The sequence below is a fragment of the Buteo buteo genome, chromosome 21 (assembly GCF_964188355.1).
Source record: "Buteo buteo chromosome 21, bButBut1.hap1.1, whole genome shotgun sequence".
In the NCBI taxonomy this organism is placed as follows: domain Eukaryota; kingdom Metazoa; phylum Chordata; class Aves; order Accipitriformes; family Accipitridae; genus Buteo; species Buteo buteo.
The window spans coordinates 17,701,312-17,724,130 of record NC_134191.1 but is presented as its reverse complement, the minus strand read 5'-3'; the positions used below and the strand labels follow the sequence as shown (position 1 = coordinate 17,724,130).

The 22,819-nt window shown below is 67.6% G+C and overlaps 1 protein-coding gene across 1 annotated transcript; it reads right to left on the bottom strand.

The window, feature by feature from the left end:
- Window positions 1–784: 784 nt before the first annotated feature.
- SLC38A3 (solute carrier family 38 member 3) lies at window positions 785–15,959 on the bottom strand. The gene is given in 18 exon segments (XM_075052725.1): window positions 785–2,291; window positions 2,293–2,378; window positions 2,381–2,462; window positions 2,561–2,664; window positions 3,154–3,298; window positions 3,671–3,795; window positions 3,897–3,997; window positions 4,394–4,473; window positions 4,608–4,781; window positions 5,249–5,307; window positions 5,464–5,546; window positions 6,411–6,492; window positions 6,584–6,676; window positions 6,757–6,830; window positions 7,348–7,463; window positions 7,559–7,643; window positions 7,801–7,952; window positions 15,815–15,959. Coding segments are annotated over 17 exon segments (1,836 nt in total). The 5' UTR covers window positions 7,911–7,952; window positions 15,815–15,959; the 3' UTR covers window positions 785–2,054.
- Window positions 15,960–22,819: the final 6,860 nt, after the last annotated feature.

Here is a 22,819-nt window from a genome sequence, read left to right as displayed (position 1 = left end):
TGCGCTGCTGTCCCCGCCTCCCCGTGCCCGTGTCCCAGCGGGCGTCCGTGCCTCTCTGTCCCCTTGGGTGCGTGGGAGTGTCCGTGTGTCCCTGCTGTCCCCACGTACGTCTGTGCACGAGCACACTGACCCTCTGCACGCATGTCCGTATGTCCATGCTGTCCCCACGCACGTCTGTGCACGAGCACACTGGCCCTGTGCACGCATGTCCGTATGTCCATGCTGTCCTCATGTATGTGTGTGCACGAGCACACTGACCCTCTGCACATGTGTCCGTACGTCCCTGCTGTCCCCATGTACATCTGTGCACGAGCACACTGACCCTATGCACGCCTGTCTGTATGCCCATGCTGTCCCCATGTACACCTACGCATCCATGTGCATGTGTCTGTACGTCTGTCCATGCTGTTCTGCTGTGCATCCATCTGCACTGACACCGTGCATGTGTGTCCGTATGTCCACGCTGTCCTGCTGTCCGCCTGTGCATGCATGTGCACTGACCCTGTGCACGCCTGTCCGTACGTCCGTGCTGTCCCACTGCACACCTGTGCATTCAGACACACCGACCCTGTGTGCGTGTGTCCGTACGTCTGTGCCGCCCTGCTGTATGTCCCTGCAACCAGGCGCACTGACCCTGTGCGTGCACATCCACATATCCCCGCTGTCCGCATGTACGTCCGTGCATCCATGTGCATGCGTGTCCGTGCTGTCCTGGGACGCTGCGTGCCAGGTGCCAGCCCGCGCGCCAGCCCCTCGCCCGCCCCAGTGACGCCCGAGACGTGGGCACGTTCACATCTTTATTCTCACTGCCAGGGGCTTCGCCGGCCGGCCTCCTCGCCAGCACAGGCATCGCCCCCACGGATAATTTAAAAGCGTCGCCCCCCGGCATGGCGCAGGGGTGCCCACGGGGCAGCCGGGCTGGGGACAGGGACGCCGGGGACGCGCTGCAGCCGACAGCCCCGGTGCGACGGCGAGGGTCCGCAGCGGTGCCCCTCACTGGTGCCGGGTCGCGCCCCCCCCCCGCCCCATATAGATATGTACATTATACAGAGCTACCCAGAGCAACACAACACATTAAAAAAGATCTACTCTTATATACAGTATTTATAAAAAGCATCCCAGCCTCCACCACCCCAGTAAAAAAATACGTCTCTTATGTACTTTGCCGCAGGACAGCCCCCCCCCAGACGTGCTGCCCACCCTGCCGGGTTGCCCCCCCATGCTGGGAAGGGAGGTGGGGGGCTGGGAGAGCTGCTCTGTGGGTTTTGGCATGGTGTGGGGCATCCCAGCAGCATGGATGGATGGATGGATGGGTGGGTGGGTGGGTGACTGGGAGAGGGTTGCGGGGGCCTGGGTGCTGGCCCTGGGTGCAAGGCAAGCAGGGCCAGGTTGGGTTGTGGGGGTGCCCATCACCCTGGCATCTGGGCATGCAGACAGGGGGGTGGCTCCGGAGCCCCGAGCTGGCCCCCAGTGAGCACTGCTCCCAGCCCCCTACCTGCACCCCTGGGGGGGGCCAGGCCCCGGGCAGCCAAGCCACAGCACGGGCAGGATGCCAGCGGGCACCAAGCCCCCGGTGGACATGCCACCTCCCCAAAACGATGCGGCCAGTCCCCAAGCATGACCTGGGGGTCACCGGGGTCCCATCCGTGGGCACCGAGAGCCAACCGTTCCCCCGGCAGGCTCAAGAGTAGGGGGCTGGGTATGGCCAGCCGTGGTGGCAGGACCACACTTGCCCGCGGGGGCCGGGGTGCCCCCGTGATGCCACAGCACTGGGGTGGCATCTCGCCAGGGACCGGGGGATGGCAGGGGAAGAGGGTGGGTGGCTTGGGCATGGGCACTGCCACAGGTCCGACTACCCCGCTAGAGTCCAGCCCCCCACAGACACTGTTCATCAGGGCTCTCGATGCTGTCTGGGGGGGCCAGAAAAGTGCCCTGGTCCTCGGCCCCCACGGCGGGCAGTGCCCCGCGCCCCTGGCAGTGCCCGCTGCCGGCGGCTCTGGGTGTGCAGAGACGAGCTCCACCTGACAGCCAGCTCCCGGTGAGGTAGGGCAGTATTATTCTCCCCATTTTACAGATGGGGAAACTGAGGCGCGGAGCAGGAAAGGTACCCGCTGGAGCGGGGTGGGGGCACAGCACCTGCCCCGGGCTCGCTGCCCCATCCTGGGCACAGGTCGGGGGGGTCCCCGCGCCTGCCGTGGCTCATGCCCCCTCACCACCGCCGCGGGTGATGGGCAGCGACGGCGGAAGGTCCCCAGGGAAGCCCGGCAGGGCCGCGGCACGGGGGCTGAGCCCCGGGGCCGGCTCTCCCTGGGGCACCGGCGGGTGGGGGGAAGGTTGGCGTGGGCACCTGGTGCTGGCTAGTGGCTGCCGCCGCTCTTCCCCCCTCCTGTGGCCCAGTCGATGATGATGAAGCTCAAGCTCATGACCATGAAGAGCACCCCGAGGAGGGCGAAGCAGGCAGCCTGCGGGGACAGGGAAGCAGGTCAGGGACAGCCAGGGCGACAGGGTCCCCAGCCCAGCCTCGGGACCCCCGTCCCTGTCGTCCCCCTCCCACGCTTACCAAGATTTTGGGGGTGGAGCGCAGCGGCTCCTTGTCCTTGGGCATGATGCGGATGTAGAAGATGGCGGGGAAGATGAAGATGAGGCAGGGAGCGGAGGTGGCACCTGGAGCAGAGAGGGACAGAGCGGGCAGGGGGCCCCCGCCCCACGGCTCAGCCCTCCCAGCCCCGCTGCCGGGCCAGGTCCTGTCCCCCCGCCTGCCACCGCCGGCCCTGGCAAAGCCTTCCAGGAACCCAGGGACGCCGTGTCCTGGCCCTGGCCCCATGCCCCTCCCCGCAGCCAGGGCCTTGGCACGGAGCCGGGTGCCGAGCGGGGGGGAGCCCGGCTTGGGGGATCAAGGGAAATACCCAGGGGAAGAGCAAGTGCTGGCCGGCAGCGTGGCGATCGGCCGGCAACCCCTGCGGGAAGCAGTTTGCCGGGACAGGGAGAGGGCTAGGAACCCCCACGCGGCACCTGGTCCCGGCACGGTGAGAAGGGGAAACTGAGGCACGGGGGGGTCAGGCAAAGCCCAGCACCAGGCAGGGGCAGGGGCTGGCATGCTGCCCACGACACCCGGTGCCTGCGAAGGGACGGGAGCGGGGTGCTGCCACGCACCGATCAAGCCGAAGATGCCAAGGATGGAGGGGGCGAAGATGACCAAGAGGTTGATGAAGGTCAGCAGGACCACGGCGATGGTGACGTGGCGGATCCAGCTGAAGTCCTTTCCTTGGAACAGCATCTGCTGGATGGCCCGGCGCACCTGGGGACAGGGATGGGGTGTCGTGCTCCATCCTTGAAGCCAGGGCCCATCCCATCCCCTGTCCCCACAGGCCGGATGGTCCCCAGCATCCCTTCCCAGCCCTGTCCCCACGGCCCTGCCAGCCCCTGTCACCCCTTCCCCTGCCCCAGCTCTGACCCTGATGCCCCACTGGTCCCTGTCACCCCCTCCCCTGTCCCAGCCCTGTCCCCACAGTCCCCTGGTCCCTGTCACCCCCTCCCCTGTCCCAGCCCTGTCCCAGCCTGTCCCGTTCCCCAATCCCTGCAGACCCACCGATCCCTGCCACCCTGACCCCGGGCTTCGGCCCCATCACTGCCTCAGTTTCCCCTCTCAAAGCCCCATGAGGCCACTCACCGGGAAGAGGACGATGGGGACGGTGAGGGTGACAGCCGTCAGCACGGCCACCCGCACGCACAGGATGAGCACGTCGAAGGGGTCCACTTTGTTGTACGTGTGCAGCAGCTCCGACTCCACCCGGCCTGCAGGCACCGGCGGGGAACCGCTGGGTGAGCCCCAACACCGCCACCCCCCTGGTGCCGGCATGTCGGCAGGGCCCCCAGCCCCCTCCCCGAGGACTCACCGTAGAACGTGAGGTAGCCAAAGAGGGCGGCCAAGAAGTACATGAGGTACATGACCATGATGGAGATGTTGGAGATGCACTGCATCTTCTTCTTCGAGGGGCTGCAGGAGACGGCGGGCTCAGCACGGCCCCCCACGGCCCAGCCCACCCCGTGGCACCTGCTGGCACCGAGCACCCACCCAGCAAGGAGGGGTGATGCCGAAGCCCCCTGGGGTGCATGGGGACTATGCAGAGAGGGGCTGCGTCCCCCTTCCTGGGCTGCGTGGTGGGTTGGATCACCCACCACCAACCAGCCACGCACCCCCCCACCCACCCCAGGTTATATCACCAATCTCCTGGGGGTGATATCACCCACTACCCACCCACCCAGCCCAGGGTCATATCACCCACCTCCCCACGATGCCCCGGCGCAGGTCCCACACCCGGATGGCACTGCCTTTGGGTGGGTGCCGGACGAAGCCCACCCCTCCCTGTGGGTGCCCCCACCCAGGACTCACTTCTTCAACTCGGTGTAGATGGGCAGGACCTCGGGGTGGCAGACGAAGGCGAAGGCCATGATGGGGATGGTGTACGCCGTCTGCGCGAGAGAAGGGTGGCTGAGCGCCGGGGGCCAAGCTGGTGGGTGCCACCAGCGCTGGGACCACCCACCTTCATGGGGCACACGGGGTGGGGGCTCACCCGGAGCCCCAGGGGTGCATCCCAGGTCCCTACCTGGGAGTTCAGGGTGAAGAAGCTGGGGGTGCAGGTGCCCTGGTCAGGCGCCTGGAGGACGGTGTAGCCATTCTGGTAGTCACTGGTGCTGACAGGGGTGACGTTGAGGCTGCCCGTGAAGTTCCCCTCCTGCTCGGGGAGCGGGCAGGGGATCTGGAACTTCTTGTAGATGACCTGGGGTGCGGGGGACATGGGGACGGTCAGTGCCCGGTGTCACCACCCCCCAGAACCGGCCGCCCAAGCCAGCACTGCACCCAGCGGGAGGGTGGTCCTGCAGGGACCCCTCTATGGGGCACCCTTTGCTGGCGGTGCCCCGCAGCGATGCTGGCCCCCTGGCCTGCCCCTGCCAGGGTGGGCAGCGGGCAGAGTGGGGCAGCGGCACGTGGAAGGGCCGTGCGTGCCGTTCTCCCCCCGGCACCCTCTCCTTTCCCTCTCCCCAGCACTCGGCTCCTTCAGCCAAAAATAACCCAGCAGCGTGACAGCACTGCCATGACATCTCCACAGCCCGGAGCGCCCACTGTCCCCGCTGTCCCCACTGTCACCATAGCACGCAGCCTGGCAGAGCACCGGCGGAGCCACGCACGCTGGCAGAAGGGATGCTCGGCATCCGAAGCCGCTGGCACGTGCCAGCAGGTACTCACCGAGATGAGGAAGAAGCCCATACAGCTGAGGGAGAAGCCACTGGCGTAGCCGAGGTAGCCTAGGGAGGGATGAGAGCAACTGGTGGGTGCGGGCAGGACCCTCGTGCTGGCTGGGTGTCCCCTCCTTGCCCACCACCCCCAGGCTGGCATCGTCACCCTGCCAGAGCCCCGGGGTGCTGGACCCTGGTGCCACAGGCAGCATCCCCCTGACTTACCCAGCTGCTTCATGAGGGCCAGGGGCAGGATAATGGTGACGGAAACCAGGATCACCAGGTAGTTCCCGTTCATGTACCAGTCCCTGGAAGCAGAGGGCCTGCTCACTGCCCCGCTCTGCCGGGGCATGGGACGCACCGGCAGCCATCGGCGGGGCGGCTGTCTGCCATCCATGGGGACCTCAGAGCTGGCAGCTCCAGGGACACTGGCATCCCCCGAGGCTGGCATCCCTGCTGTGCTGGCACCCCCAGTGACCCCTGAGATGGTGTCCCTGGGGACCCCTGAGGCCAGCATCCCTGGGGACCCTTGAGCTGGGGTCCTACCTACCCCCCATAGTGGTGCATCCCCAAGGGCTAGAGGTGCTGTGGGCAGGCTGAGAACTGCTGTTCTCAGTACCTGTTTGCCTGTGGGCAGCCTGGGGTACCAGCATCTGCAAGGTGCTCAGCCACGTCCTCAACACCCCAGGCAGGGGGAGCTGCTCCCGGCCGCCCGTGGAGCAGGACCCCTGCCCAGCCCTGGTCTCCTGTGCAATCGAGCGCCCAGAGCAGCCAGGGTTGAGCCTGGCTTGGACGCCCAGTCCCAGACTGGTGGAGGTCCCAGTGGCAGCTCTGCCCAGCATCTGCCCGGCTCTCACCCCCCATGCTGCCAGGTGGGGATGAAGGAATGGGGTGCAGGGGACCCATTCCCAACCAGAGCCCCCGTCCCCCACCCCGCAGCCTCGCGCTCTGCTCAAGGAGGAAAGCCTGATCCCAAGGGGATGTGAGGAGCAGGGATTGGAAGTTCAGCCCGGTTTAATCCCACCCAGGGGCTTATTCAGCACTGACGGTTATCAAAAATAGTAGTGGCTTAATGGCGCTAAATCCCTGCCATGGGCTGCACAGCTGGAGACGAAGCCCCGGCGCCTGCCCCGGGGGAAGGCATGCAGGCAGCGTGGGCAGGAGGCACTCACGTGGTCTTCTCCTCCAGGTTGAGGAAGGTCTGGATGACGAGAGGCACTTCGGATTTGACGATGTACAGGTAGCTGGACATGGCTGCGGGGCAGACCAAGGTCATGCTGCGCCAGCGTGCTCCGGTCCCGTCCCGTCCCTGCCCCGCCGCGTCCCCCCCCAGCCCCGTCCTCACCTCCGATGTTCTGCAGCGTGATGGCAATGGCCGCGGCCAGCTTCCCCGGCGTGCCGAAGGCTCGGTAGCCCAGCTGCTCGTAGGCGCGGATGCCTGCGGGACGGGGAGCAGTGGCGGGGTGAGGGTCGGGAGGGGACCCCCCGGCACAGCCCCGTTGGGGACCCGGCACTCACCCACGATGCCCGAGGACTTGAGCAGCAGGTGGATGGAGTAGCTGGAGAGCAGGGCCACCGCCGTCAGGAGGAAGCTGCGAGAGGACAGCACCGTCACCAGCGGGTCACAGCACCGGGCTTGGACACAGCCGTGGGGCAAACCCCGCGCAGGCAGGCTCTGCCTGCAGGCAGCCGTCCTGGCGGGCCACCCGGCCCCTTGCGCTGGCACCAGCTGGGTGTCCACGCAGCGGATGGGCCGCAGGGTGTGGGGACCCCACAGCCATGGGGCTGTCCCAGCCCTGTGGGTCCATGTCCCCACACCCAAGGGGAGCCAGCATCCGAGTTCTTTGGGTCACATGGGGAAATCTGCTCTCGTATTAAGGAAGTTAAGCCTTCATCCTCCTCCTCCCCAGTGGGGCACAGCATCCAGCAGGGGCAGACAGGCTCATGCCAGGGACGGGCATTGCTCAGGCAGAAGGACACCAGCCCCTGCATCACCCCAAGCCCTGGACTCCTTTGTCGCCTGCATCCCTGGCACCCACTGATCCCCTTGGAGGAGCCCCCCACACCTGGACCCCCCCACCCACGCCCACACAGGTGTGCAGCACTCACAGGAAGAGGATGATGCCGGTGTTGGCCATGGCATAGGCCAGCCCCAGGATGCCGCTGCCCATGATGGCATTGCTCAGGTTGAAGACGGACATCCCAAAAGACGTCTTCCCTTCGAACTGCACGCAGGAGACACAAGGGGGAGGGGACGCACCAGTCGCACCGTGAGCTACCCCCATCCCACCACCACCACGGTGCCCGTGACCGTACTCACATCGGTGAAGTGCGTCTGCTTCTTCTCGGCGCCATGGGGCAGGAACTCCTCCATCTCCGCTGTGCCAGACTGGTTCTCCTCAAACCTGGCCGCCGGAGGGAGGGGGGTGAGGGTGAAGCAGAGCCGGAGTCTGCCATGCCCCTCCCTGTGCCCGGGCAGCACTGGCTGGCATCGTAACGGCAGGGAGCAGCCGGGAGGACCTGCCAAACCCCTGGCACCCCTACTTGTCCCAGGGCCCCTACCTGTCACCTGCCAGCGAGGGGACGGCGGAGGCGGTGAGCGCGGTCGCATGCTTCCCGTTGGGCACCAGCTCCACCATCTCGGCCTGGAGGGGCACGTCCGTGGCGTCCATGGCGGGGAGGTGGCTGGGCTCGCTGCAGGCTCTCCTCAGGTTCTGCAAGAGGGGGGCAACAGGGGTCCGGCTCTGGGCAGGAGCACAGGAGGTGCTGGCGTGGGGGTCCCACAAGTCCCGCATCCACCCGGGATGCTTGAGTCGGGTTCAGCACCGGTGCTGGTGGCACCGCAGGGACGGGCACCCAGGAATGACAGGGACGCCTGGCCGGGCATCGCCACGGCTGGACTTCTCCCTTCTGCCCGCTCAGCACACAACGCCCCACGGAGCTCACCCCGGCTCCGACAGCCCCACGAGGGTCCTCAGGTGGGACTGTCCCCTGGCCCTGCCAGCCATCCCACAGCCCACCCCGCGGGGCCGCTCCGCTCCCCTGCCCGCAGCACGGCGCCAGCCCAGCCCCGGAGCCTCCGTCCGCGACGCCTGCCCACCTCCGCTCCCCTGCCCGCAGCTCTCGGCTCCACGCCTCAGTTTCCCCTCCTGGAGACGGGTGCCGACAGGCGAGCGGGGGCGTTTGGGAGGGCGGCTGGGGACGGGGTGGGGAGCTCGGGGACCCCCCAGCCGCCGCCGTTACGTAAAGCCGGCGGCACTGCCCAGAGCGAAGGGCTCGCCCGCGTCCCGCCGCCCCGGGGACGGTGCTGCTGGGGTGCCAAGGCAGGGGGCTCAGGGGCACGTCAGGGCCGGACAAACGGAGCAGGAAAGAGCGCGGGGCCGGGAGACAGCTCCTTGGCAGGGGAAGGCGGCCGGGCTGCCGAGCGCGGGATGCCTTGGCACGCCGCACAAAGCTGCCTCTGTGCGAGCCCCAGCCCTCCCCGCCCCGCTGGGAAACGGCACAGGGTGGCTTTCTGGGGCAGGCTGGCAGCCGGGGTAGGGTCCCCCGCCACCCTGGGGGGCTGGGGTCCTGTCCGGCCGGCTGGGGGGGCTCCACATCGGGGCCACGTCTGGCCGAGGGACGACGGCACCCTGCCCGAGGCGAGGGCTGGCCGGGATGCGGTGCAGTCCCCAACCCCAGGAGGACCCTGCTGCCCCATCACCCCGGTGCCTGGGGTCCCGGCGGGTGCCCATCTTTGTGCTCCCAGGGGATCGGTGGACCTGGGGACCGGGCGAGTCTTCCCGCGGCACCGCGGGGGCAAGAAGACGCCGGGGACAGCAGCCCCCGCCCCGGCACGCAGGGGAAGGGTGACATGGCGAGGTGTGGGTGCCAGCACCTCCGGGCTCCTGAGCCGCTGCCCTGCCTGTCCCTGCCCATCCAGGCCGCCGAGGAAGACCAGGCAGGGTCATCCCAGGCCACGCGCCGGCTGCCAGCACTGCTGGGGGGGCCGAGCCCCTAAGGCTGGCCCTGGGCAGGGGGGGGGGGGACGACACGGCTGGGCCACCCTGCCTGCGGCACCCAGCCCGGTGGGGAAACTGAGGCGAGGCGCACGCCAGCGGGGACCAGAGCAGGGAGGCTCAGCCGTGCGGGGGGAAAAGAGGGAAGCGCAGGGCGGGCGCCGGGCGATGATTTATCCCCTCTGCTAGGCCTCTGCTTGGGCCGGATCCAGGCACGAACAAGGCTGCCAGCACGTCCCAACGCCGCCGTTAACTCTGCGCCTTCCCGCCGCCGCAGGCGGGCATCGCCGAACCCACCGCTCCCGGTGCTGGGCTCAAGAGGGGCCACCGGATCCCCAGTGCTCCGTCACCTCCCCGAACCCCCCCAGCACCGCCGGCCTGCCCGCAGGCAGGGCTCCGCTGCCTCCCACCCGTGGCAGGCAGGAGCTGCCCCGCTCCCCCTGCCCGCTCCCCCACGGGCGCCGGGGAGGCTGGGCGCTCTCCTCTGCAGCCCCTTTCTTCTCCCAGGTTATAATTACACCTCGCAGGGCGGCTCAGGAAATACCAGCTTCTTCCCCCGAGCGCCTCTCGGAATAGCAAGCGGCACGGCCGGGCTCATTTCGCATGCACCGGGCTTAGCACCGCCACCCAGACGCTTCCTCCCGCCGGGCAGCCCTGGCACAGCCCTGGCACAGCCCTGGCACAGTCCCGGCACAGTTCGCTGCCACCTCCCCGGCCAGCCCCGGCCTTTGCCCCTTGGCCAGGGTCTCCCGGCAGCGGTGGCCGGGGAAGGGGGGGGGGAGATGAAAGGGGAGGGAACGGGAGATGCTTCGATCGGGCAGAGCGTGCCCTGCCTGTCGCTGTTTGCCTTGCGATAAGGCTGGGCAGAACAGCAAATACATGGAGTGGCGGATGGCCCCGGGGGAGTGGCGTGGGTCCCCCCCAGGGCTGGGGGCAGCGGGTTCACCCCTCTCCCTGTGTGCCCACCTCAGCTGGGGACCTTCTGTTCCGGGCAAAGAGCATCTCCCCGGGGATCTCTTCCCGTGGCCTGCCAGCCTTGAGAGCCCCAGCCCACCGCGGGGCTGCCGTGCCGCCACACGGATGGGATGCTGCCGTCCTCGCTGCCGCGCTGGGCAGCGCGTGTGCCGCCTGGCATCGTCCCCCTCCTGACCGCCAGCCCCAGTGCCCGCTCGCCCACCCTGACGGCATGGGCACTGCCACATGCGTGGGCACAGAACACACCCCCCCCCCCGCTGTGGCCCCCCGGGGCCATGTCCCTGCGGGTGCTGAGCCAGCTGCGCTCGTTTCCCGGCGTGCGCCTCTCCGCTGCCGGCCGGCTCTGGGTGACGAGGACGGTGACGGCCTCGCTGCACCGAGACCTCCCACCTCTCCCTACCCAGTCCCGGCTCTCCGGGGCTTCTCCTGCTGTCCCACCGCTCGGAGACACCAGGGACATGTCCACCCCACCAACCCCCCGGCATGGCCAGGCAGCCCGAGCAGGGCCCCAGTGGCGTCGCGCAGCCCCCCCCGCGGGGAACGCCGAGCAGTATGCATAGGGCGGCACGTACCCTCCCCGCCGGCCACGTCTGCGCACCAGGGGAGGCTACGTTTGGTCTCGCACGCCGCGTCCCGGCCAGCACAGATGCCTTCCCCCGCCTCGCCGGGATGGGGACACGTGTGGGGGGCGGCAGGGCTCCCAAATCCCTTCCCTGCCCTGGCAGGCAGGCAGCAGGCAGCCCTGGGCTCGCTCCGGGGGCCAAGGGCACCCCAGCGGGGGATCCGGTCCTGGAAGGGGCTGCATCCCTCCGCCCGACACCTCGCTTCCACGCAGACTTTATTTAAAAGGTGGAAAATCCCAGCTAGGAGCAAAGCGCAGCCGGGAACGGGCGGGCTGGGGCAGGGGAGCTCTGTGGGCAATGCCAGCGGACTGTGTCGGGTGGGGGGGTCCGTCGCACCCGACAGCGTGGCGAGGAGGACGCGTATCACCCTGGGAAAGCCTGGCCCTTTCTGCCGTGCCGGTTCCCCCAGTCAAGCCTCGGCATGGCACGGTCGCCGCCAGAGCGCACCACGCCGGTGGGAGTACGGCACACATGGCAGCCGCTGCCTGCCAGCCCTGCCCGTGCCACGCGGCACCAGCCCGGGGTGCGATGACCCGCCATGTCCCTGCAGCCCCCGACGCCCACCCGTGAGCACCCACTGCTCTCACCCGTGGGGGACGAAGGCACCGGGTCTCCCTGGCAGCGGCTGGGTGCTTCCCCAGGCCAGGGACCCCCCGGAGCGCAGAGACCCCCTCCCCATCTCCTCTCCCTCTGCAGATGAATCCCGGCTAATCCGCCCCAGCTGGGGCCGCGGGACTATTCCGGGTGGTAATCCGGCTTTAGCGCCAAGCCTGCCGCAGCTGCCGGCCTGCGTGCTAACAGCCAGGTACCCCACTGCTGCCGGTGTGTGCCGGGGGGCCGGCGGCGAGGCCCCCCTGCCTGTGCCCGCCTGCCCAGGTGGCTGTTCGGGTTTCAGCGGAGCCGGGCACGCAGAGGTCTCATGTTCCCTGCAGCTTCGCTGGCAACAGAGCCCTCCCAGAGGGACAGGCAGCATGGGCAAGCAGGCAGGGGCACCAGCTGTGTCCCCCCACTGCCATCAGCCCCCAGCCCTGGAGTCACCCCCGGCACCGCTGCTGGGCACGGGGTGACCCCCGGCCTGGGGTCCTCGGTCAGTCCCCTGGACTGTTACTGGGGATGGGGTGACCCCTACCTTGGGGTCCTTGGGCAGCCCCCAGGACCGCTGCTGGGCTCGGGGGGGGGGGTGTGGGCAGAGCTGGGGCAACAGCCCGAACCTGGGGGGGGGTCCCTGAGCATCACCTCGCCGGGGAGGCTGGCCCCAGGAGGGCAGGCACACACAGCGGGGACCCCCCCGCACCTCCCTTTGCCCCTCCACAGAGAACCCTGCCCCGGGACGGTGCTGGGAGCCCGGGTGCTGGGAGCAGAGCCAGCCCGACCCTGCGGGAGCAGGGCCTGCCCTTCCCCCCAAGCACAGGCAGACGTGGCTTCCCCCTGACCTGCCTTCCTAAAATTAGCACCCCAAACCTGTTTTTAAACCTACGGCATTTCTCCCCCCGCACCTCCCAGCCAAGCAGAGGCAGTGCCATCGTCCCACCTCCCTCCGGAGCAGCAGGCACCCAGAAGGGCAAATTTGGCTACGCAGGGGCACGGCTGTGCACCTCACCTTTGGGGTGAGGGCGCTGGGCTGTACCCCCCACGTGCATGGGGACGCTGGCAGCCGTGGGGAGGGACGGCTGGAGACAACCTGCCCAGTGCGTGGCTGGAAAGCCCCTCGGGGTAGCCCCACTGCAGACCCTCCCCAAATAGACCTGCTGGAGACCCTCATGAGATAGCCCCACTAGACAGCCATGCCAGACACCCCACTCGTGGTCCCAGCAGGACGCAGGGCGGCGCGGTCACCAGTCCTGGGCTCACCTAGCCCCAGGGCAACCTGGGGTTTCAGCCCCAAATACCACATCGGGGCTCAGCCTCAGGCTTAGCCAATGCCCCCAGCGCTCCGGCCAGAGCGGAATTGGCAGCAGCAAGAAGGAGCAAGTGGCTCTCGAAGGCACTGTCCTGGCTAGCTGGGCTGTGGCGGCACCGACACCTGCCCCGGCAGCTCCAGACCGTCCCCACCACACCATGCGGGGAACGGTGTCCACCCGGGGTCTTCCCTCGAAGACCACAAGCAGCAGCCCTGTCCTCGGGGATGGCTCTGCCCGACCCTGGGGACGTGCCAGGAGGCAGAGCGTGCTGGTGGCTGGCCTGGCTCGTGGCCACCAGCCCCAGCACCGTTCAGCAGCAAGGGACGTGCTAGGGTCCGAGACACACCAGGGAGGGGAAAGGCACCGCAAGGAAGGGGGTGGCAGAGCCAAACATCACAGGGGGGACGTGGGGAGGGTTTTCCAGCACCAGAGCCATGGCGTGGCTCGGCCACGGCAATCCCGTGCTGGTCGTGTGCCCCAGGATGGGGCCACGGGACAGGTACCAGCCACCACCACCACCACGCCACATGCTCCCACATCCAAGCACTGCTACCAAGGCGAGCTGGGAAGAGTGGTGGGGAAACTGAGGCATGGGTCTGGAGGCCAGGGAGCAGCAGGGGAGCCCAGCACCAGGACAGCCCAGGCTGCCACTGACACAACCCGGTGCGGAAGGAAGGTGTTGAGCCCGTGCGAGACAAGGTCAGGCAGGAGAGGCAGCTGGCAGCATGGGGACGGGAGCAGGGACGGGGACAGGGTGGGCACAGCGTGAGGCTGGTGGCACCCAGCATGGCTCTAGGGGAGGCTCGATGGGACAGCGGCTTGAGCCCAAAGCGTCTCAGCCAGCTTTAGGCTCAATGTTGGGGGTTGCTTTAAATTTAAAGCCAGTGCACTGCCCGTCAGGAGCTCAGGGCCACCAAGGGAGGATGGTGGCGCAGATGGTGGCATTGCAGGGACTGATGGGCAGGGAACGCCTAAAAAAAGACCACATTAGGTTTTCTATCACACCTCTGGAGATGTGTTTTGCCTTGGAAGCAAGATGCTTTCCAGGACTTCCCGCTCCCTAATACACACCAGGCCTAGGTGGGATGATGTCGAGGGGTCGATGGCAAAAAATCCAAGCTGCCATTTGCCGCAGGCAGTGCTGGGGACACCAGGAGGGGCTGGCCTCGTGTGCCCCCCACCACCCCGGCACCCCCAGCACAGCAGTCTGTCCCGACCAGGGGCCGCGACCTGCCCAAGCCCTGTGGGACCACCTCTGCCCCCAGCCCTGCCACTCTCACCAACGGGCCATCCCGCCACCCTGGTGTCCTCTCCCCGGTCCAGGGACAGCAGGACCACGCCGCTTGTCCCCCCACCGGCACGGGGGACTCAGCCAGCCCCGGACCTGCGTCAGTGGCCAGGGAGGCGTGCGGCGGCCGAGACCCACGCGGCGAGGAGGGCCGGGGGCACGGGGGGCCCGTCCCGTCCCCAACCCGCCTCTGTTTTCTCAAGGGCTGCATTTCCAAAGGAGCCCGTGGGATCCCGCTCCTTCCCCCCGTCCCCACGCGCCAAGGAAAATAGGCCTTGCCGGTGCCTGTTTGTTTGCCGTGGCTACGGCCCCGGCGTGTGATTACAGCTGCAGCACGGCCGGGCGCTGCGGGGCCCTTTGCGCCTCGGCCAGGTTCCCCCGTGGTGCCGGCACCCCCCACGCCGTCCCCGGGTGAGCCGGGGTGCCCCTGCTGTCCCCCAGCATCCCTGGCCACCGGAGCCAGGGCACACCGGCGCTCGGTCCCTGGGGGACAGGGCAGCGTCGCGGGGCACGGAGGGCTTTCTCTGGGGTGCCCCCACAAAGCTGGGGGGTGAATGCGTGCCGGTGGCCGGCAGCAGGGACCGGGCAGGTCTAACGGTTCAGCTTGGGCTTGATCCAAACGCCAGTGGAAAATTCCCCGTCTCCTCCACGGCGGCTCGGTGCAGCCGTGCCCTCCGCAGCCAGCCAGGGCTCAGCCCCGCGCCAGGGCTCTGCCTTCCCTCCATCCCACCTGCCGGGGATTTGCCGGGTCCCCTGGCTCGCCCGTGCCACCACAGAGCCAGCCCCCGCCACGGGGAGCCCGAGGCCAGCAGCTGCCTGCTGTGCCTCAGTTTCCCCTTGGGGAAGGTTTCTCTCCGGCAGGACATTTGCAAGCCGCCCTGGGCAGAGCGGGCCGCTGTGCCGGCTGGCACGGGACACGCGTGGCCGGTGGGAACGCAATGTGCCGCCTGCTTTTCCACACTGCCGTCCTGGCCAGCCAGGCTCTATAAATACCCCGGCCTGGAGAAGCACCGCACACACAACCCAGCCAAGGCCTGGCAGCGCCCGTGGTGGCCGGCATCGCTCTCCCCAGCCGTGCCCCCCGCCGTGCACCGCTCCTCGCCCCAGTACCCTGACACCCGATCCCGGCTACGACCGCTTCCAGCCTTAAGAAACATATGTTGTTCCCACGGGGGATTAAAAATTAAAGCAGAAAAAAGGGAAAGAAAAGAGCGTTTGAGGGTTGACGTTGTTGTTATTATTATTACCCGCAAAGCGGGCGGTGACGCCGAAGCCCCCCGGCACCGCGCCGCAGGCAGGAGGTTTCCCTGGGCATTTGGGTGGAAAGGGTGCGAGGCAGCGCTCTGCCTCCTCTCTGCCCTCGCAGGATTTGTTACCCACTCGCGGGAGGGTTTCAGCAGCTGGAGAGGGAAGTGGCAGGAGAAAAGCAAAGCAAACAGCCCCGGGGCGCTGCCACCTGCCAGGGCAGCCGGAGCCCCGGAGCTTTTCCCCGGTGCTACCGGGGGCCGGCGGGGGAACTTGTCCGGCTCCGAGAGGAAGAGGAGGAGGAGGAGGAGAAGGGGAGCGCCGGGCTTTGCGGGAGGAGAGCGGGGCCGGGTGGGGGGCAAAGGGAGATGGGTCGGGGGGGGGGGGGGACACGACGGGACACGGACGACTAAGGGGAGGCGGGGGGTGCGAGCCCCCGGCAGCCTTGAGCCACGGAGTTTCTCGAAGGAGAGGGCAAAAAGCACGGGGGTGCGTGCAACTGGGGAGACTGGGACGGACGGGGGGGGGGGGGGGAGCACGACTTACCTGCCCCCCTCTCCGGCGGTGCCTCTGCTGCGGGCTGGGGCGAGCAGCCCCCGGTGGCCAGCCCCGCGGTGCGGCGGATTAGAGACTATCCTGCGGCCGTAATCCCGGCGGAGCCGGAGATTAAACCGGAGCCGGGCCCGCCCCCAGAGCAGCGGCTCCCAATCTCCGCGCCGCCGGGACAGCGTCAGGGGCAGCGCCGGGGAGTGACCGGCCGCGGGGCGGGGGGGGAGCGCACCCGGCCCCGGCCCCGGCCCCGGCCCCGGCCCCGGCCCCGCCTCGCCCGCCGCCCCTTCGGCTATCGCCGCCCAACCGGACCTTGGTGCCTCACCGGGCACGGCCATCCCCCCGGCATCACCCACCCACCGGGCATCACCCACCCACCGGGCATCAGTGCCCCACCGGGCACGGCCATCCCCTGGCATCACCCACCCACCGGGCATCACCCACCCACCGGGCATCAGTGCCCCACCGGGCACGGCCATCCCCCGGGCATCACCCACCCACCGGGCATCAGTGCCCCACCGGGCATCGGTACCTCACTAAGCATCCCCACCCCACTGGGCATGGCCAACCCACCCGGCACCGGTGCCCCACCGGGCATCACCACCCCGGTGGCCATCGCTACCCCACCGGGTATTGACGCCCCACCGGGTATCCCTACCCCGAGCGCCCGGGGGTTGCTGTCAGAGGCCAGCAGCTGGCTCTCGAAGCGGCAGGGCTGTTGCAGTTGCTCTAACCTAACCTGAAGGGCTAAATCCAGCATGCACTGAGGGCGGGTGCTGGGTTTTCTCCCCTCATAGGGAGGGGCAGAGTCGCCCAACAGCTGGGGAAGGTCCTCCCCAGCACCCCCCGCAGACAGGTTCTCCCCCCGGCCTGGGAAGCTCTAGCCGTTCCCACGTTAAGCCAGCCCAGCTGGCTGCCCCGTTCGAGGTGCCTGCCACCCCCGCAGTGGCTGCCCCGGCACCTCAGGACACTAGGAGCAAACAATCTGTGTGGGATCATCCCAGCGTGACCCAGAGGGGGGGGGATAGTCTGGTCCCCTCCTCCAGTCTCCATCAAACTTCCCCACTTGAGCTGAAACACCTCTTCTTTCATGGAGACACTATTTTGAGGTCTATCCCCAAGGAAGTACCCCATAGAGGAAATTTCTTCTCCCAAGAGCATCCCATGTGCTGCAGGGAGAGCCAGGAGCTCCTGGCCAGCCACCAGTTGTGTCCTTGTAGGTTCCCTGCCCCTTCCCAAGGGCTGTCACCTCCACACCGCCTCCTGCTCCTCTGCCCTGCCTGGCTTTTACCTTAGAGGAAAATCTTTGGGGTCCACGCTGCAGCGAGGCTGGGGCTTGGTACACCCACCTCCCCATGCAGAGCAGCGAGCCCTGCACAGCCGCCGCACATTGGCAGGACAGCTCCATGCGTTGCTGGGAGGCTTTATTTGTGTTACGCATATCTTTCATAAATCCTCGGGAAGCCTCGGGCGGCCTGGGATGGAAACGATTCCACTGGCCAGCAGCAAGCATCGCCATCAGGCTGGGAGGAGGAAAACCTCCCCTCGCCCCACTGGCAGCAACGGCACCCTCTCGCTCAGCCGTTGCGGGACGTTAAATATTCAGCAGCAGCTCTGCCCTCCTCGCGCTCCTGGCAATCCCACGGCTCCTGTTACTGCTGCTCTCCTTTGGTCGGAGACATCCATTAACTAATTTCTAATAACAGCAGCATGCGTAACTGCTGAACCAGCGCTGGCTGGCATGCCGGGGGACCGGAGGCAGCTAGGTTTGGCAGGGTGGCAAGGGGGGAGTCGGAGGCACCCAGAGCCATGGACATGATTGGTTTCAAGCCATCCGCTTAACCCTTCCCCTGCCCCAGCAAATGCGGGCGCCAGCCACGTGGCACCGGTGTGGAGACGCCCCGGGGACAGGCGGTAACGCACCTCGCTGGGGTTTGTAAAAGGAGGCCAAGAGCTGCCGCCCTGTAAGCAAACACGGTCCAGGCAGCTGGGGATGGGGACAGGCAGCACGGCCCCACGGCATGGGGTGCAGCGCCCGCTGGCAGGGTGGGCATGCTGGGGGGCCAGGGTGTGGGCAGTGACTCAGAGCCTGCCGGCTCCTTCCCAGCCTCCAAATGCCGCCCTTCCCCTTCTCCTGATGGCACAAATGAAGCCATGCCCCCTTTTCATCATCCTGTCTCTTGCCCAGCGTGTGACAACCCTCTCCATCGTTTCCCCCTTTTCAGTTGAGCAGAGCAGATGCCCACGCCATCCCCACCATGCCCAGCTGAAACTTTGCAGAAAATCAAAGCAGTGAGGAGGAGGAAAATAGAGCGAAGACATCCCAAACCTCCCAGAGCCTGTCCCAGAGGGTCCCCACACCCTGCAGCCAGCACATGGCGGCTCCAGCCCTGTACAGCCGGGCTGGCCATACAGGGGGGAGCCGACATGAGGATGGGTCCCCTCGCCACAGCCAGGGGCTGCCTGGGAGAGAGACTGGCTACAACCCTCCCCTCAGCCCCCCAGGGACCCCGGCCGACAGTGCTTCCCCTGCACAGCTTTGGTGGTGTCAGGCCTGTGCCTGGGATCCAGCGGATTGCGAAACTGCAGCCGTGTGGTTTTCTCCAGCCGGCTGGAAAGTTTGACGCCGGATTCCCGTATGTGAGGAGCCTTTGGGGGAGTGCGGCACGGCGCGTCCCGCCGGCAGCATCCTGCCTCGCCGGTGGTGAGGAGCTGAGCGCTGTGCCGCGCCACAGCCCTCACCTGCAGCCCACCCCCGTGCGGTTTGCTTTCTCACCAATTCCCCAGCCAAAAGCTGCCCTATTTTTTATCCTTCAGCCACACTCGGAGATGGAGCAGATTAAAGTGAACCCATAAAACCCCTTGGCCTCAAGAGCATCCTGCCGTGGGACAAGGGCAGCCAGGACCCGGCCACGAAGGAGTGGGTGCCATGCATGGCCAGAGCATGCTCTCCTTGTCATGCTTGGATTCCTCGCCCGGCCTCTGTGCCTGCTGCCTGCCACTGCCTGCTGTTCCCAGGGCTGAGATGGGAGATGGCAGGAAGATATGGTGGAGATAACAGTTAGATCTGCAGCCCAAGCAGTGTCCCCCCCCGCCACCACCGTGGCCTCTGGAGCAAGAAGCCGCCCGGAGCTTGTCCTTGCCGGGAACATGCCAGCGGGTGCCTCTGATGCGCAGACACGGCCCCAGCACCCCCCTCAGCAGCTCTGAGACCCCCACTGCCCCCCCCAGACCCCACTGCCAGCACTGTGCCAGCACTGGGGAGCAAGTGAAAAGGACTGGGGAAGCCGGCGGGGGGCAGCTCCTGGCCCCCTCCCTCGCCCTTGACGGCCGGCTCCCTCGCGGCACACTCTGTCATGTGGCAGGGCACAACAACAACAAGGACTAATTGGTTAATGCGATTTCAAAACATGATTTGCAATTATAACTTGCCAGAGAGCATTCAATGATCCCGCACATCGGGAGAGTGGGTTTTTCTCCTTCGTTTGTTCCTGGAACCTCGAAACCAATTAACTTTACAGAAGCCAGAAGCAAAGCGCTGCTCAGCAGACCTGAAGGGTGGGTTATCTCTGGGCTCAATCGCTTCCCTGCCAAGCGTGGCATCGGGAACCAAGGACCCGAGGACAAGCCCTGGGGTAACCCTGCCACTTCTCCCTGCACCACTCTGGGGTTTGGAGGGAGGTCCTGGGAACCCCCAGCTCCCACAGCCCCTGCCGGGATGCTGGTCCCACACAGGCTCCTCTAGCTTCCAGCCATCAAGCACCACGGTTGCTTGGAAGCGCTTCAGGGCAGGCGGATGCCGTGAGCCTTAAGAGATGGGGACAAACTGTTCTTCTTGGCATAGGGCGACCATCCCCTCTGTCACCTGTCACCTCCGGAGGTGCCGGCAGCAGCCCACTCATCTCTGGCACCCAGGCAGGGCAGCCGTGTCCCCGCTGGCCCTGCTGGCCAGGGCCAGGGGCTTTGCTTCCGTGGGCTTGCCATCCTGCAGCAAGGGCTTAAATGCCTTTAAGGCAATTAAGCAAGGACTTAGCAAGGTCTTTAATGCCTTTAAATGCAACTTAAATGCCTTTAAAGCCAAACGAGCCCAAGTGGCTGTGATGCTTTCGAAACATTCAGCACCCAGTGCCCTGCTTCAGGGCAGCTTCTCTGGGTCTTGGCCCATTTCCCCAGTGTCCCCAGTTGCTGGGCTCCATCGCTCCCCACATCCCACTGGAAAGCTGGCCATGGGGCCAGCAGCATTTTCCCTTGAGCGGGCAAAGAGGGGCTGGGTACCAGCTGCTGGAGGGATGCTCTGGCAGCTATCCCTTGGGACGATGCCAGGGTCCCACTCTGCTGGGGGACCCCTGCTCGCAGGGAGACCTGGAGGACCTGCCAGCCCGCAGGGGATACTCCCACGGGACCTGAGGGTCTCCAGGCCGTGAGCTGCCCTCCGTCAGCTCCCTGAGCCCCAGGGTCCTCGATCCAACAGGGAGCTCGGCATCCCATGCCACAACCTCCCAGGATCCCTTGGGAAAGGGAGGGAGCACAAGCAGTTCCCAGAGCCTCCAAGGAGATACACGGTGATGCCAGCAGCGCAGGACAGCTGGGCTGGGCTGCCCTATACCCCAAAACCCGCCTGGGCCGGGCGCAGGGCCAGACCCCCAGCCAAACCTCCCTGGGACGCCAGGTCCAGGGCCGAGCTGCAGCTGGGGCGGGCGGTTAATGTTTAGCGGAGCGGAAGCAGGGCCATGGCATGGGGCAGTGGAAGGAAATGTGGGGCATCGTTGGGGGGTCTGCAGTGCCCAGGGGGGTCTCCCGTTCAAACCTGAGATCCCCAGCAAGCCGTTACAAGTGCAGACCTGGCTGGGGGAGCCCCGGGGGGGCCAGGCACGCTCCCAGGGCCTCAGCAGCAGGGCAGCAGATGGCTGGGGAGCTGGGGATTGGGGAGCAGGGGAGGACCGGGGACGCCTTTTGGCCCACATGACTGTAGCATCCTTGTTTAAAGATATAAATAACTGGGCTGAAAACAGAGACGCAGCCACAGCCATGTCCCTCCTCTCCCCGGGGGGGCAGCGGTCGGTCCAGAGACGACTGAGGAGCAGATACGGCTCGTGCGGCCCCAGCGAAGCTGCGGTCTGCTCTGGATCCCCGCAGAAGGCACCGGCAGGGCTGTGCCAGGCCCCCACCCTCACCGGGGTGACTGGCGGTCCCAGGGCCAGACGGCAGCACAGGGTCCTGCCGGGTGTGATCCGGCCACGAGGAGGAGAGGGGATAAAGGCCTTTTCATGGCCCGCCAGGGAAAAGGATTCAGCAGGAGGAGCACAAAAGGACATGCCGGTGCTCAGGACTGAGGCTGCCATGACCCCAGCACCAGGGTCCCCGAGCTCCACCAGCGGTTGGGGCAAGCAGGGGGGCAGCTGGGGAGTGCTGGGTGCCAGGGTCCCGGCAGGCACCCCCGGGTCCCCACCAGCATCACCCAGCCTTACGCTTGGGTGGGCTGAGACTGGCGCCGTTTCAGGCTGGGCAGCGCTGGCATGGTGGCCCCCTCCACGGTTGGGAAAGCCCCGGGGCGGCTGCCCCTCTCCCTCCCCTCTGAGCTGGCCGACAATTGGCTGCCCTGGGGGACGCCGGCCTTGATCCGCACCACTGGCCGTCCCCACGGCTGAGCAAACAGAGAGGAAAACAGCCTCAGCCAGCCCCCACCACCACCGGCATGCGGCCAGGCACCCGGCACCACTCAGTACTCTGGGCCCTGGGACCCCCGCCACTGAGCAGAGCTGGCAGCACCGCCGTCAGCTTAACGGTACCGGTTCCCACTGCTGGGAAAGAGCTCTGGGGCTGGAGGGACTGAGCCAGGAGGAAGGAGCAGGAGTCGGCGTAAGCACCCACCGTGCTGGTGGAGGGGCTGCGCCGAGGCAGCCAGCGCAGCGGGGAAAGTGCTGAGGCTCAGCCGGCGCAGCCCCGTGACCGCTGGCCCTGGGTGCAGGGCAGTCCCTCCTTGCCCAGTCCAGGGGTCAGCTTGCCCAGTTCAGTGCTGTTTGCTGTGGGGCTGGGCCAGTCCCTGGGGGCTGCGGGCCAGCTGGGGCCAGCCGGTCAGCAGCAGGCAGCCAGCATGTGCCAGGGGCACGTGCCACGGCCCTGCCCGGCCACCCCACACACTCCCCCCACAGCCCGATTCCCTGAAGCCCTTCCCCATCGGCAGAGCACGGCGATTCATGGAAATCGCCCCCAAGCCCCCTTCTCGGAGCTCCCCCGTTGGAGGGGTACCCCACTCCTGCTGGATGCTAAGGAGACGCCAGAGGCTGGCTCCAGTCCCATTTCTCCCCGGTGCACCCCATGCCACCCAAAGCCCCCTGCTCCGTGGCACCTCTGGGACCCCCACCCGGCCTGCGGGCAGCGGGTCCCACCGTCACCACCACCAGGCTCGGCCGGCCTAGCTGGCCGGGACGGGCACGGGGGATGCCACCAGCAGCGGCGCTCACGGTCGCACCGCGGCCAGGGTAGGGACGGGGCACACGGGCTTCCAGCCGCCCTCCCGGCACTACGGCTCCGGCTCGCCCTCGGGGACGATGGGGCGGTGGGTGCCAGGGCACAGGCAGCCGCTCCAGCTCTGCCGAGAGCGCTGCCCGCCGCCCGTCCTGCCGCCGGCAAGGTCGGCGCGCTGCTGCGGCCACAGCCGGCCAGCGCCGACCTTCCCGCCGCCGGCCGGCCGCTCCCGGTTCCCGCCGGCTGAATCACCGGGCCCTCGCGCCGGTGACCCCGGCACGCCGCCCACGCAGGGATGCCGCCGTCCCGTGACGGCGTGGGCAGGGGGAGCCTCCCCGCGCCCCGCACCCGCCCCAGCTCGGCTGCCAGACCGGCGCACGGCTGCCCGCGCTCCGTGGCTGGCGGCGGCCCTGCCCCGCCGCGCCGCTCACGGCTGGCGGAGGGGCGGCGGCCCCGCGGCGGCACCCGGCCTGCCCCACGCTGGGCCCAGGCCGCTTCACGCCACGGCCGGGCTGCCTCACGTCACGCCCAAGC